Below are 16,001 nucleotides of genomic sequence, written 5' to 3'. Positions count from 1 at the left end.
CTTTCCACAGCTAATTTGTTAGAGATTTGGACGATATGCTCCTAGATTTGAAGGATGATGAGGAATGGGCAGAGAAAGTTTGGCACTACCACTCAAAACCTTCAATTCAACAACGCATTAGGGGGAGAGTACTTTTCTTCTCAACTCAGAAGTCAGTGCCTTCCAAGCTCAAGTTTATAATCCAAGTCATTTTAGGAGATGATAACTTGATCTTAGACAATGTTCATCTTCAATCAACAAAGGTTGTATTTGGTATCATACTATCATTGCCATTTCAGGCTAAAATGTTTTGAATAGTGTGGGTGGTGCAAGTTTCAATGGTTAGAGGAGAAACTTGTTTGGTTAACACTTAATGTTTATAGTCTCAATAGCAATGTTGACTAGGAATGTATAGTAGATATGTGTTTGGTATGTCCAATTTCACGTTGAAGTGTTTAAAGTAAACATTTTAATTTTATGTAACACCAATCACACTTCCAATTACTGTCATGCCAATCTAATTGACAAGAAATTTTTAAATCGAAAATTTCATTAGATTTAGGGTCCATTTGGTTTGTTGGAATAGGGGTCTGGAATCGGAATCGGAATTGGCTATTCTGATTCCAACTGTTTGGTTGGGTGGAATCGGAATCCCATTCCCATTCCTGCTGGAATGGCATTCCCCAATGGTCATTCCCTGCCCCTCCCTTGGGAATGAAATCCCATTCCTATTGATTTTAATTTCCATTCCTATTCCTGTCTAAACCAAACAGACTCTGGGAATGGATCATTCTGTTTCCGATTCTGAAGGATTTTAATTCCGTTTCCAACTATAAACCAAACGGACCCTTAATTTTTCTCCAACGTAACACCAATCACATTGAAATGTTGTATGATATGTGATGCATTGTATCAATTCATCACCATGCCACACCAAATGACAGGAAAGTTCCATATCAATTAAAACATTGTGAGACGCAATGGTTGTTGGGGGAAACCACAATTTGACGTTTCCTCCAACACCCCCTTGTTGCTATTTTCAGACTATATATATATATATATATATATATTTTGAGTTAGAAGTCTCAATCAAATAAAAAATTCCCAATGCAATCCCAACCGCCTAGGTGGCGCTGATTGGCAGGGATTCAGATGGAAACGGCAATGGTACCAAATATACCCAAAATTTTTGCAATTGATGAAGATAGAGAAGTGGTAGCTATGGTTTTTTGGGCTTCTAAACATACCCTAAGAACGTGGAATAGAGTTTTCTTGATTCTTTTAGGCAAGGTTCAAAGTATCGACATGTATCAGTCCGTATTAACTGATACGTATCGTATCGGGAACTTCCCAATACATCGGGGTGTTTCGGGGTCCCGACTGATTTAGATGGTGGACGGATTTTAGTATAGGCTTGCTAACATTTCTCTCAATCACCATGTTAATGGATGTGATAGGAAAGACATTCATGGTCAAATTGGATGTCAAAGAGCCAAAAATGGTTAAAGATGATGTTAGGCATTGATAGTTTGTAGTACCCAACCAGCAAGGGAAGGTTGTTATTTTGATGACTAAACCTTAGGAGTAGAAATTTGTTTTGAAGCAAGGGGTCAGAAGTTATAGAAAACATTGATGGGAATCGTCGGTTAGGGATTCAAGATCCATTTGGTTTGTAGTCAAAATCAGAATCGAAATTCATCGGAATTGGAATGGTCTATTCCCCTTGCCTGTATGGTTGAAATGAGAATTGGAATCAGCTGGAATGGATTCTCATTCCTAGGGCTGTTCATAAGAAGACCAAACCGACCAACCCGGACCGATCCAACCCGAGTCGGTTGGGTTTTCATCAGTACTGATCGGTTTCGGGTTGGAAAAATATATAAACCGATATATCAGGTCGGTTCGTTTTCTTGTATGAAAACCGAAACCAACCCAACCCGAACCGAACTAATCTTCTACTAGTTCGGTAGTTCCTAGTTTGAGTAGTTTCCTACTTAACTATAACTAGTCTTCTATTAGAACTAGAAGGCTCATTAGGCAATTACAATTAGAGTAGGCAACATATCATAGTTTCTAATTTTCTATAATCTTTTACACTAATTAGGCAACCCATTAGGCAATTACAATTAGAATTCAATTAGGTGTCCTTTTGTACAGGAGCAAAACCGAAACTGACCCAAACCGACCCAACCCGACTCAAACCGACCAAGTCGGTTTGGCCTATCAGTGGGTCGGTTTTGGTTTCCACCTCAAGTAACCCGACCAGGTCGGGTCGGTTGGAAAAACCCCAATAAACTGACCCAACCCGACCTGTAAACACTCCTACTCATTCCCAAAGGACGGAGAGGGATTAGGGAATTAATGACTATTTACTCAAATGGGGGAATACCATTCCATTGGGAATGGCAATGGGGTTCTGATTCTGCCCAATCAAATGGTTGGAATCGGAATGGTCTACTCTGACTCCAATTATGGACCCCTATTCCGGTGATCCAAACAAACCCTCAAATAGTAGGTGTTAATTGGCATTTACAACATGGTCAAATGACAAAAAGAGAATGGTTAAGGAAGGGAGGAGATCAAACTATATATCAAGGTGGACAATTCGATTCTAGCTACTATTTGAAACACGATCTCTCCATCTTTCCAATCATGACAAAACATGAAATTCAACCAAAGGTGGCAGTTTCTTTAAAACTGTCGCTAGAGTAATATCTCAATTTTAGAAATTAAGGCGGTGGTCCATAAGAATATATTCGGCAGATTTTACAAGAGACCAAATTTAAACCAGTCTAATAGACAGGTATAGGATAAACGCGCGCGGGGAGGCAAAACTCTTCATTCTCTGTTCGAACGTGCGCGGGAGGAAAAAATCTTCATTATCCGTTCAAACACGCGCGGGGAGGTAAAAATCTTCATTCTCCATTCGGTTTCGACTATTTTCTCCAAAGTTCTCTTCGAGCGTTCGATAGAGAAGAGAACGGTTCTGCGATAGAGGTAACAATTTCTGCATTCGGTCTCTGGAAATGAGAGAGGCAAATATATTCTCATTTCAATTCAATCATTGAAGTTGAACTCTCATTTTATTTTCTTTTCGATTTTAGGTCGCTTCCCTCGTCGGAAGAGAGATCCGACATTATTTTGCAAATCCATCAATCTGCCTTTATTTCCAGAGAGGTATGTATGATCTTCCTTCATTTTCGCTTCATTGAATCTTTAATCTATTCTATAAAATATTTCTTTGTCTTCATCCAACTTCTCTAACCGCAAAATGATCATAGGGTACCACCATTTCTAATCATAGAAGATCTCAACTTCAAATCCGAGACTGAGTTGACTGAGATAATGTGCCTTCTCCTCCATGTGTACCTTCTATTCTAATCACATCTAGGTCTCTCTCTCTCTCTCTCTCTCTCTCTCATCAACTATATACTTTAAACTTGGGATGTTATCTTATTATGGAATCCATGTGCTTTCTTGGTAACGATCTATGTGTTATGTTATTTACCTTTTGAGTAACAAAACTATCGAGTAACAAATTTGTCGGCTCCATAAAAATGATCCTCATTTTTTAAAACACTTTCATAGATATTCCTCATTTGATTGATTATACTGTGAAGATGGTTCAGGCTCGTGTGAAAGAATATCTAACCAGGACAACTTCCATAGATATTCCTGATTTGATTGATTGTACTATTGGTCCATACATGCTTTGTCCATATACAGAGTAGAATGGATCCTCATTTTGAAACAGTAGGCCATGGGATTCAACAGGGGCAGAGATTTTAATAGTGCTACAAAGGTTTAGACTAGCAAAAGACTTAAACTATACAAAATTGTAAATTAAGGGAGAACCCAAATTGGTGGTGGGCTAGATGCAGGATGAGGAAAGAACTCCTTGACAATATAGAAACATTATGAGGGAGATAATGAGCTTAAAAGAAACAGAATTGTATATGCAACTTGGGTTTATAGATAAGATAGCAGATTGATAGATGCTTTGGCAAGGAGTGGACAGAGATCTTCAACCCCAACATATATAGGAGTTATTTGAAAAGACAAGCGTGCAAGATCTTCAACTTGCAGTATGAATAATATACTCTGAGATTACCAAAATAGGAAGAATGAGTAGTAAAATTTTGAATGAGAAATACAAGCCTTAGTAGTCTGGGTAGCAGAGAACAAAGCTATTTGCCTCTCCTAGCATATCACAAGACAAATACAAGCCTATAGGATCCGTAGTGACAGATCCAGAACCGATCTAGTTATTAATTAGGACTATCAGCTCTGACCCAATCACAAATCAAATCTAGTCCCACACCAGACTCTATATGTTTTAAATCTTTTGGGACTCATGAGGGACTATGTTTAAGAACATAGCAATTTGTTTTGGAGCTTGGAAAGAACGAAACACAATTTCCAATCAGCCATCATATAATGATAACCGGCTTGCTTCTAGTTTCCACTTTCCAAGTCTTAACCTTGAATCTTAGTTATTGTCTTTCACTTTGCTTGTACTTGCCATTTTGTTAATTATTTGTTGATTTTTCTAACTCTGTTTTTTTTTTTTCTTTTTTGATGTCTTATTATGACATCAATGTGGTATTGAAAGTGGTGAAGATGCAAGCCATTCAGACAATCCTTTCTACTTTAGAGCCCTTGATCCGTAAAGTTGTAATATGTCTTTAGTAATATTAAAATAATTGCTACATTTTTGCTTTAAGGTACTTAATGAAGATTCGAAGTTTGACATTCCATTTCTCTGTGACTTTGATGCTACCAGAACCTTACAAGTAACTCCACATTATCTTTTCCCAAGTTTTGGCCTTGGCTACTTTGTTGCTACAGATGTTGGTTCTAGAATATCATTCTGAGATCTAATTTGGGACTAATTTGTATCATTAAATCATTGTGCAACTATCATATAATTGGGACTCATGTATCTACTTTACAGTTTTCAATATTATTTGTCTTGGTTCAAGTTCAGTAGCTTTCTTCTCTTTTGGGTTATCATGCATTTGGCATTGTTTTCTTGTCCATTTTTTGGTTGCACTTGGTTCTCATCTTGTTCTCTTTTGGGTTATCATTAAATCATTGCTTTCTTCATTGCATTTGGTTCTCATCTTGTTCTTCTCGTTTTTGTAGTGTTCTATTTTGAACTTTTTTTTGTTATCTAAATAAATATTGTTGAAATATTAGTTACTGCTGTGGATAGCGGAAGGAGTGCTCTAAAATTTCAGGGTTTGGATGGGGAAGAAAAGTCTGCAGTCGGCATGGGTGTAAGAGAATTTAGTAAGCTATAGGCAATATAAATGATTCATTGGAATTATTATTTTAGTGATTTATTCTTTTCATCCGATACTAATTGCAGGGTTTGAAGGTGAATAATGATAATCACTGATTACTGTATGCCTGGGATGACTGGATATGAGTTGCTCAAGAAAATCAAGGTTAATTAGATTCAATTCATATATATTCTTATAGCATTTCAACAGATTAATTCGAAAAATACTGAATACGGTAATTACTTATTTCCTTAATCTTTCTATGCAAGAATCTTCGACCTTTAAAGAGATACCTGTGGTGATTATGTCATCCGAAAATATCTTGTCTTGGATTGACAGGTATATTAATTAAATATGTCATTACACTTTTTCCAGTAATCAAAATTGAAGTACATGAATAGAAACATGCTTGAAACACTGTCAAGTCCATTTATAAAACAAAAAGTGTTCAAGATGCATCTGAGTGGGTATGGTCACTGGATTATTTGCTGGGACAATCACTAATTTCTATTTAAAACATTCTGAGTGAAGAATTCATTTAGTTTATTAGCTTTGACAGTTAGAAGGGGACACTTGGAGATGTTAGCAACTGGTTTATGTTCTATTTTGTCTGAAATGAGCAGGTGCTTAGAGGAAGGGGCAGAGGAATTTATGTTCTGTAGTAGATTTGAATTGTTGATTAGTAGATCATTCCCCATGTTAAAATTAATTCTCTGGAAAAAAAAAATGAACAATCTGCAAGTGTTATAGAATGGTAGCTGGAAGTGCAAATCATGGTGCATTTACAAAGTATCATGGTATGATGGATACAAGGTTATCTTAATTAAACACATTTATTCATATGCTTCTTATATTTCATATTGTAGTCTCAGCAGTAAATATGGATTCTTCAAATTCCTGTACCAATATCTTAATTATGAGCTGACCTAACTTATGGTGAATTTGTTTTATTAGGTTTTGGTAACTGAGTCTTCTAAAATTGCAAAGATGGATGCAACCTTCAACCGGAGAAGCTGAAATACTTAGAGTTTCTGTAGAGACACTGAAAGACTTAGAATTTCTGTAGAGACACTGAAAGACTTGGAGCTTCTGTAGAGATAGTCAAAGGGAGAGCTTGTTCGATTTAAAAATGAACATGCATTCGGAAATGCAATACATTAGTTGAGAATTTGATTTTTTTTAATTTTTGTATTTGAACAATTGCATTTTGTATTTGAACAAATTTTAGATAATATAATAATTAATCTTCTAATTAATGGATATTGTTTCAAATTGCATTTTTATATAAATTTAAGTTTTGATGGATTGGATTTTCATTAAGCATGACTCATAAAACAATACAAAATACGGTACAAAAGGTATAAACAAAAATATGGTAAACGACCATTAAAAAGAAAAAAAAAATCCAAGTCGGAATCTAAGGCGGCGGTCAGAAACATCTAAGACGGCGGTTTGAACAGCCACCTAAACACGGGAGGATTTTTGAGAAAAAACTAAAGTGGCGGTCTTTTAGGACCTACGCCGGCAGTCACAAGTGCTACCTTATTAACGATAACCCGGCGGCTCTAATAGATCGCCGCCTCAAAGCAACATCAAAGGCGGCGATCATTTTAACCTAAGTCGGCGGTCCTTATCTAAGGCGGCAACTTTTTAGGGGGCGGATGCATGACCGTTGCCTTAGACATAAGACGACGGTCTTAAGGCCAGCAGTCAAAGGACCACCGGCTTCGACCTTTTTTCTTGTAGTGCAGAGGGATGTTGAAGGCATTGTTAGTAAAGAAAATGCAAAATCAAATTTTATTTTTGAAAATCACCTTGATCCTACCCAAGCCTAGCTAGTGTTAATGGGTAAGGGTGTAACTCGGGTTGGCTTGAGTTAACATTTTACACTACTTCTTGCTTAGTCCTTAAGGCCAGGCCTATTCAAAATTTGACATAAGCCCATGGCCAAGTTGCACCTTTATAAGTGGGGATGTTATAGAGCATGAGTTGATTTCTTACCTTAGGCAGCCTATGGCCCAAATTAGTCAAAGTGTCTCAATTAACTCAATATGAAAATGTCTTAAAAGGGATCCAAGGCTAAAGGGTAAAGCAAAAAATCCTTGTTATACAACTTAGAAGTCTCGGTCCATTCAATGGGGGACTTCTAAGCATTATGAGTTTATCATGTAGAAAATCATCTATTAGGCCACTAGCTATCCTATTCCCTTCCATTTGCAATGAATGGCTCTTGGAGGGTGACAAACAAAGAAAAAGGTAAAGTTTTAGATGCACGAAGTTCCAACAAGCGTAGGTGATACCACCAATGAACCAAATGCTTTGAATGGGGTAGATGATAAGCCCATGCATGTTCAAAGAAAAGTTGGTTAGTTCAAGGGGATGACCTATAATTTATGAATAGTAATATTGGTTTAATATGACAGATTATCTCCCAAGCTACAGAAAAGTGAAAAACTTGTCAAACTTATAAGATACAGAAAAGTCATGAAGCACCCTATGAATGGGTGGAGGTGGCAAGGGTAGAAATGCATTAGTTTAGTGTCTTAAAGCTATGTTGGATTTGTTATTTCTTTGACCTGTTAGGTTTGGGCGAGATCTCCCAACCTGGGTTATTTTCGGTTTGTTTAGGTTTTTTTTTTGGTTTTGTTGGTTTTATTGGATATTTAATACTAGGTGTCAATTTTGCATGATATTTTAGTATGTTATGCCAAGATAGGTTGTTTGGTGTGGAGCCCCTCGTATACTTTGTTCTATTTTGTTTGACAAATTTTATACCTTACATTCTCAAAAATAAAAACTTAACCTTGCATTTAATACTTCATTAGTTTCATCAATTAAAATAATGGTTTCACTAGACAACATACATTGTGAGATATCTGATGACCCTATGTGTGATGATGATAACAAATTCATTGAGAGTATTAATAGTTTAAGCTCAAGTGTGCAGTTGTACCAAATGACTTCATCAATTGAGTTAAAACATTGATAAATTCTTGTGAAGATTTCTAATGATTTGAAATGCAAAATGGTCAATTGTTTGATGAACTGGCCACTCTCTAAGCAAGAAAAAATGCTACCATAAACAAGAAGAAGAAGATAAAGACATCAAGCTCCAGAGAACAATGGTTAACTTAGAAAAAGATTCTTAGGCACTTCCCAAACTCAACATTAGACTTACTTTTGAAAATTCTAAGTTTAGAAGCCCAATGTGTCAATTCCTAGATCCTAAGATCCATCTACTTAAGAATTCTAAGGTTGGATGTTGTCATTAGTTGATCACCCATGAAGTAATAGTCGACTACCCTTGATAGGTTGAGACTAGTGTGGTCCAATAGTCAATTACCCATGAGGCACTAGTCGGCTATTGTGATAGTAGTGTTTAGGAAGGTAAAAAATCAATTACTAGAGCTTAGTAGTTCACTACCTTGTGTAGAAAACTCTATCACATGATTTCTTTTTTGACTGTTTAAACTACAAAGGCTCTTTCCCTTTGGAAAATATCTCTGACTTTCTAATATAGTTTTTTATTAATCTGCAATGAATTACAAATGGTTATATTGTTCTAGATATAAAAATTCATGAGAATGAGAAAGAACATTGGCAATAAATGTAAGATTCAAAGGGTTTAGCAAGAAAAACAAGAGATAAACATAGGAAAACAAAAGAATGGATCTATTAAGCTTCCCATGAGATGAAAAGAGAGAAAAACCTTTGAGCCCAAGCATACAATGTATCTTCTTGCATACTGAGATAGTTTTATTTGTATCGTTATATTAGTCTAGTGATAGGCATTATATTTCTTTGTGCTTACATTGCCATATCATATTTGGGATTGTATAGCTAGTGGTTTGTTAGTTGTGTGTTCTAAGATCAAACACAATGAATGGTTTGAATAGGACATATAAAACTATCCTATAAAGGGTTTCAATAGGACTCATGAAAACTATCCAAAGGCATTAATTTTTCTAGGTTAGAAGGCAAAGGTATGTTGTAGGGTTGAGATAACCCATAAATTTATCCAATGAAAGGTCTTGTTGACACATGGGAAATCTAGTTGTTTGGAAAGGTTTTGCTAGCACCTAAGAAGTCCAACAGGTATAGTGGAAATTCTCAAGTAGTGTGCCTAAGGAGAGGATGTAGCTAGGTTTGGTCGAACATTTATAAAACTTGTGTGTGCTTTATTTTGTCTATTGTTTTTTGAATTTATTCTAGACACTATTATCCTAGACATACTGCTCTTAGTATTATTGCTCTTCACAACATTTATTTGGCACTTAATTTTTGAAAAGGCACTTCTTGGATAGGAAATCATAGAACTCAATTCACCCCCCTCTTGGGTTAGACTACCCGGGCCAGCCAACAATCTCCTCCTGAATATATTTAGTCAACTCATCTATTATCAATGCAAATCAATAAGGCTAGGTGACAAACCTTGACAACTCCATAAGCAATTAATCAAATTCTGATCTTATTTTCAGATCATATGGGGTCAGATCCATGTCCAATCCTATTATTCAACCGGTGTAACATTTAAAATCCAACCCAGTCCAATTGGCTGGTTGGTAAGGTCTCTAGTTGGTTGTACTCATTGTTTTCAAAGGCTTAAGCCTTAAGGTGTGAGGTGTACGCATTGAGGCGAGGTGCACATATTTTGCCTCAAGGCTTAAGCCTCAAAACTTTGATGTGAGGCTTAAGCCTTTGACAGAATGAGGCGTGAGGCATAAAAAGGCGTAAGCCTCAAATATCAATGAATAATTAGTGATTTAATACAAAAAAATGTACATTTATAATTTAAAACATATAAAAAAAAAGCACTTCAATAATTATGGGGCAAATAATTAAAAAGTAAAAATGAAAAACTAATAAGGCAAATCAATCTATTAGTTTTTCTTAGTGTTTTAGGATAGTTCAATACAAAAAGGACTAATCAAGTTCTTAGTTTCTTTTGGATAAATTAAATCAGTTTTTTTCTTATTATTCTAAATGTAATGTCCCAAGTTTGTTATTTTTATCATTCTTCTCCAAATTGATTTTTTCTTATAACAACAACAACAACAACAATAATAATAATAATAATAATAATAATAATAATAATAATAATAATAATAATAATAATATTATTATTATTATTATTATTATTATTATTATTATTATTATTATTATTATTATTATTATTATTATTATTATTATTATTATTATTTATTTGATTATTTTTTACATATTTTATTATTATTATTATTATTATTATTATTATTATTTATTTGCATAGATTATATCAATTAAGTTGTTTCCTTTTATCTAAATTATTTTTTACATGAAATATAAAATGTTTATTATTGTTAGGTGATTAGTTATTATTTTATTTAATGCTTAAACACCAAAGCTTATTGCTTATAAACTTCTAGTTTAGACATGTGTACCTTCTATCATTTTAATTTAGTATATTATATGCTATTTTTATGAATTTGCAAACTTTAATTAATCTTTTTCTTAAGCTTTGAGGCTTACGCCTCACCTTTTTATGCCATTACACCTTAACTACGCCTTTAGCCTTTTAAAACCTTGGTTGTATTCAGACACTTGGGATCAAATAATCCCACTTACTGGTGAAAGTGGACTCAACTCCCAGCTCCCTGTTGTAATTAGCCTAAGACCTTACTTGTCCTTCTAGCATAGGAGAGCTTAGAGGGAAGCAAAACTGTGAAGAAAGTAATGAGAAAGTAGGTATATAGGTCTTTTTTTATATTAATTATCTATATAATTACCACACTACCATTCTCTCTCTCTTTCTTAAGGGGGTGGTTAATGTAATTACGTTGACTCTCCCAGGAACCCTAACAAGGTCACCTCATCTTTATATATAAAATTCCTGGCCACCCGCTTATAAGTTCATTGTCTTTTTTTTCTAAGACAAACTCATCTTTTTAGTCAAGTTAATATTAGAATATTGATTTTTTTTAATGCTCATTATTGCTAGGAAAGAAACCCCAAGAAAAGATAAATGACCAAGGCTTATTTGGACTGGTTCAAGTTATCCTTATCCGGATGATTCTGGCTCTTCTACTCTCACTTATTATTGCTCGCTATAGTTCTTAGAGCCTTTCTTTTTCAAGTGCCCGGTTTGATACAAAATCATCCAGATTAACAAATTTTGATGGGTTTCTACAATGTTTTAAAAAACGACTTGGAAATGGAATTATTCTGGCCACCGGTTTTCAGGTTGGTAGTCCGACCATCCGGTTCAAATGAACGGTGCGTTCTGACAAATAAATTAAAAAAATAAAAAATGGTCAAACAACTTTGAACAGGTTGATGGTTGGACCACTTGGGTCAACGGGTTGTTGATTTTTTCAATGGTTTTTAGCCAAAGATCGGGTTTGCATAAAATGGAACCGGTTGCCTGAACGGTTCTTAAATCGAACAGTCTGACCATCCGGGTCAACGGCAGTTCGAAAACCTTGGGTTTCTATTGGTTCATAAAATAAGCTAATAATATAACGAAGAGTCTCTTAGAGTTCTCCAAGGTTGTGTGTGAGTATAGATATTAATTGAATTTGATAGCTGTGTTAGGGGCTGTGTAACCAATAATAATGCCCCCGGTTGAGACCGAATTTGCTTCTCACACCGACCTCATAGGCACATCTCACCATGTATCGGGAACATCTCCTGCACATGTCTTATTATTCATGGGAGATTTTCCTAATATATAGTATAGTAGAATGTGCCTATGAGGTTGATGTGAGGTGCGCTCTATGATAAGCAGATCTCAGTTCTCCCCGGCCATGTATTGAGTGGTTGTTAGATATATACACTTTACTGCTGATGTGGGATATTAGTGCTGGGCAATTAAGTTCAGTTAATTTGGACTTATATTTGATTTGATAGAAAATAAGAGAAAAAAAAACAAAAAAATTGAGGGAATTTTATTATCGACTTAGCCCCTTAAAGGATTATCGACTACACCAATATTCCTCTTTTGAAGCCAATAGCTCATGTGAGAAATAAGTTTGTATGGCTGATATACACTTCATGGAAGATACACTGACTTTGTCAGGATTGGAAGAGCTAAGCATCTCAAGACCCATGTTCATCTTCAACATTCTTAGTTGCAGGAAGACTAACTTGGAAAAAACTTGGCAATTTAAGGGCTTAATTCCATGTCTGAAGCTATTTTTCTGGAGACTAGTACATGATGCACTCCCTACCCAAGTCAAACTAAGTAAACATCATGTGACTTGGGATCAAAAGCGTGTTTTTTGTGAGGGTGAACTTGAATCTGTTGAACACATTTTTTTCAGTGTCTTTGTGCAATATCCATTTGGCTTGAATTGGCATTACAGTTGAGGGTGGATTCCAATTTTACAAGAAGTTTAGGGGTGTCGGTGGAGGATTGGTTGATTAATGACAATGGACAACAGGGAACCGCAAGTGTGGGTGTCATTAAGGTCACCGTGGATGGTAGTGGTACAGGGGTTCAGATTGGTGCCTCACACGGGCATCTCATGACCGTGCATTGGGAACATCTCCTATACTTGTCATGGGAATATGTTTCCAATACACGGTTGGGATGTATTGTGGGGTGTGCTCTATGGGGTGCCGATGTAGTTAGGGATCATTTGGAAAATCACTTGTTCCCAAGAGCACTACTAGTCCTGCACTCAAGGCATGGAAGTGGAAACTTTTGATTTTTACACAATGGATACCTCTCAACCAAGATCACATCTCCACCCCATAGAACATCCCCGCCCCATATTGGGAACATCTCCCGATGATGACATCATCATGACTAGTACTATCATCAAGAGATATGCCCAATACATGACGGGGATGTGTTGTGGGGCATTGTGGGGTGGAGATATGAACTCCTCTTAACCACCGTGGTGCATTCACACAGTGATTGTTGAATGCAGAAGATCAACGAACCTAGATTTCCTACTCACTTTTTCACGGCCAGTAGAGTGTGCGTAGAGACTAGAGAGTAGTGGGCAGGAAATCCGATTTGCGAACATGTAGTAGCAGATCTTGTACATGGTCTTGCTGCCCTAACTTTATATTTACCATTATATAAGATGATTTAGACCAAGATGAATGAAATGATTTTGTGCTATTGTTGCATTTCAAAAGAAAAAAAAACAATGAAATGTCAACACATTTTGAGACTTGAGAGTGATTACAAATTTAGCAGGCCCAAGAAAAGAACTTGGATCCTATACATAGATTTTCATCATTCTATTTTGACCTTCCTGTCTAGTTCCTTGGGCCGAATGAACAACCTAAAAGTCCATACCCCCAAGAAAGTTGCCTTGACTGGGGCAAGCCAATAAACAAATATATGATTCATTGTGATATGATCAGATCGAGCATAAGCCCATCCCATGGCCTGGTCAAACAAAGCATAATAAGCAGAATTGAACTAAGTTGCATGTTAAATCTAACAAGTAGAATTGCAGAAAGAAACATATAGGAAGTGCACACTTAATGTTTGATCAAAGTACTCACGTAGGCAGAGTTCATGCATCCACCAGTTAGATCATCACCTAGTATATGAAGAGCTAGTTCACAAACACTTGATATCCATGTCTCTAGAAAGAAATTGTTGTTGTGGTTTTCTGAAGCCTCAAGGGAGATGACCACAATCAAGTATGTGAGAGCTCCTTCAACCAATGCACCTCGAAAAATGTCAACATTCAGGATGGCATCATGGCATATTTCAGGAAAGGCCCAAATGATAAATTTAACTGCAATAGTAGATCCTATTGCCTGTAATTGTGGAAAGATCCATTTAGTGAAACATTCACCTCTAAATTGACAGGATATTTAAATTAAAGTATTTATAATATGCATCCCTATGCAATTTGGGTTGGGTTGGATTAAGCATTTGTTAAACTTTGAATTGGCCCAAATCATAGAGCATCAACAATCAGGCTTTACCCTCAAATGTTTTTTTTTTCTCATTATTTTGATGAACTTTTGAGGCTTTACCCTCAAGGCCCCATTTGCTTTTTGGGAAGTTACTTATCCATGCTTTTTTTATATAAAAAAAACAATGATCATTTTAGCTATAAAAAGCCATACTAAAAGGGACAATTTTATCCCATCCAAGTGTTGATAATTTTTCTATGAGGGAAAATTACTTACCCACCCCGGAGTTGGGTATCACTTAGCCGGGTAAGTAATACCCAATGAAAATATACTTTCCATAGAACCTACATAAATCTGAAAAAAGACCAGGAAAAATATATTTATGGTTAGGTCATTCGATTTTGGTCAGTTTACAAATGGCTAAAGCTAAATTGTTTCAACTTGGTCGAGTTGGGAAATTGTCGAACCAAAGCCGTTTGAAAATACTAGAAAGCTGACTTGATCGGGTTTGTCGATTCCATTAATTTGATGGACCACCCTAGATGAAATTAACTACTATCATTTTTGTATTGTAAAAAAAAATTATTAAAAGTAGTATATATATAAAATATAAATAATTATTAATTATTTAAAAAATTAAAAATATAAAACAATTGTATATTCTTATGTGTTTATATTGTTTAACTTTCACTTAACCAATCATGTGGATCACGTTGGTCCCCACTACTAAGAAACTTAAAATTTGATGTTTAAAATACACTTGAGTCAAACTACAAGAAACAAAAGCCGATTTTAGTGCAGACCAACAAACTAAACCCAACCAGATGTCACGGATCCCATATTGATTCTCAATTGACAAATTCAATTCCATAAAAAAAAAAAAAAAACAATATTTGATTATAACAAATTTCTAGGACAAACCAAGAAATCCAAGACCAAAATCAGTAAAAGCGAATCAATTCTACACCCCACAAACCAAACCAGATTCAGAAAACAGAACTGCTTAATACAAAACAGAGCAAAAACTCATCTTCTAACAAAACTGCTTAATACAAACAAGAAAATAGTCCACAAACCACGGAATTCAGATAAACCCAAGTGAAACAAACCTGGCTAATGCATATTTTAATCAAACAAAACCAATTCAAACACCTAAAATCGATTTAACTGAAGATAGAGAAGAGCTAACCTGGGTGGGAACTCTTACTCCAACCGCAAACCAATACCTTGCGTTGTCTCCAGAAATTGCATCAGACAGGACTGAAACTGAGAAAGGATTGTAAGATCCACCACTGCAATTATTCCCCAGCCACGAGAAAAAGAATATACTCAAAACGTACAGAGAGCCCTCCATGATTTCTCCTATGGGTTGCCCAAACGCCAGATAATTGTACAGAAGGATCTTGGTGAGACCACATGACCATACCCACATGAAGGAAATGATGAGATCCGACAATATCAATTGAACTCTGGCCATTAAGCATGTAAATTTGTCTCTTGTCATTGAAATTTTTGTTTGTTAATGGCCATGTAAAGTAAGAAGATGAAGAAGAAGAAGAAAGAAAAAGAAGATAATGAAGAGGGGAGAGTACTTTTGACTAGTTATTTGATTTCTCTCTTTTTTCTTTTCTTATTTTTTGTTGAGGTTGGTATCTGACCTGGTCTCCGTCTCTCACTTTTATCTTGTTGATGTTATTAGTAAATATATTATAATTCCGGACTCTTTAATTTTTCTATAGAAAACAGCTAGATGCTTCAGCATTTGGCAATTTTTTCAGATTCTTGCTTACCCAAAAATAATCATGGAGGTAGTTAACGTTGGTCATCCCGAGGACCAGCTTTTCCAAACCCAAACAAAAAGGAAAAAAAAAAGGA

At 35.6% G+C, this 16,001-nt stretch overlaps 1 protein-coding gene and 1 long non-coding RNA gene across 2 annotated transcripts; one reads left to right on the top strand and one right to left on the bottom strand.

Annotated features, from left to right (window-relative positions):
* Positions 1-2,801: 2,801 nt before the first annotated feature.
* Positions 2,802-6,520, top strand: LOC148845628 (uncharacterized). Its single transcript, XR_016101724.1, has 6 exons — positions 2,802-2,976; positions 3,084-3,156; positions 3,261-3,370; positions 5,351-5,429; positions 5,534-5,603; positions 6,219-6,520. It is a non-coding gene; the product is annotated as an uncharacterized LOC148845628 (long non-coding RNA).
* Positions 6,521-13,349: 6,829 nt separating this feature from the next.
* On the bottom strand, positions 13,350-15,800 carry LOC148845627 (putative aquaporin SIP2-1). Its single transcript, XM_088955275.1, has 3 exons — positions 15,316-15,800; positions 13,764-14,024; positions 13,350-13,644 (listed from the first exon to the last, which is right to left on the bottom strand). Exons 1-3 carry the CDS (start codon positions 15,628-15,630, stop codon positions 13,489-13,491), a joined length of 732 nt encoding a protein of 243 aa, XP_088811401.1. The 5' UTR covers positions 15,631-15,800; the 3' UTR covers positions 13,350-13,488.
* Between the last annotated feature and the right edge of the window lie 201 nt (positions 15,801-16,001).

This window comes from Nelumbo lutea, chromosome 7 (assembly GCF_056320005.1).
Source record: "Nelumbo lutea isolate HS-2025 chromosome 7, American lotus-T2T, whole genome shotgun sequence".
NCBI classification, from domain to species: Eukaryota; Viridiplantae; Streptophyta; class Magnoliopsida; order Proteales; family Nelumbonaceae; genus Nelumbo; species Nelumbo lutea.
The sequence above is the reverse complement of the archived record's forward strand: the minus strand, read 5'-3'. Positions and strand labels throughout refer to the sequence as shown.

Coding starts and splice junctions, on each gene's coding strand:
- LOC148845627 (XM_088955275.1), bottom strand. CDS start 15,630: ATGACAAGAGACAAATTTACATGCTTAATGGCCAGAGTTCAATTGATA. Junction 14,025..15,315: donor GAGTAAGAGTTCCCACCCAG/GTTAGCTCTTCT, acceptor CCACAATTACAG/GCAATAGGATCTACTATTGC. Junction 13,645..13,763: donor GATGCATGAACTCTGCCTAC/GTGAGTACTTTG, acceptor TTGTTTGACCAG/GCCATGGGATGGGCTTATGC.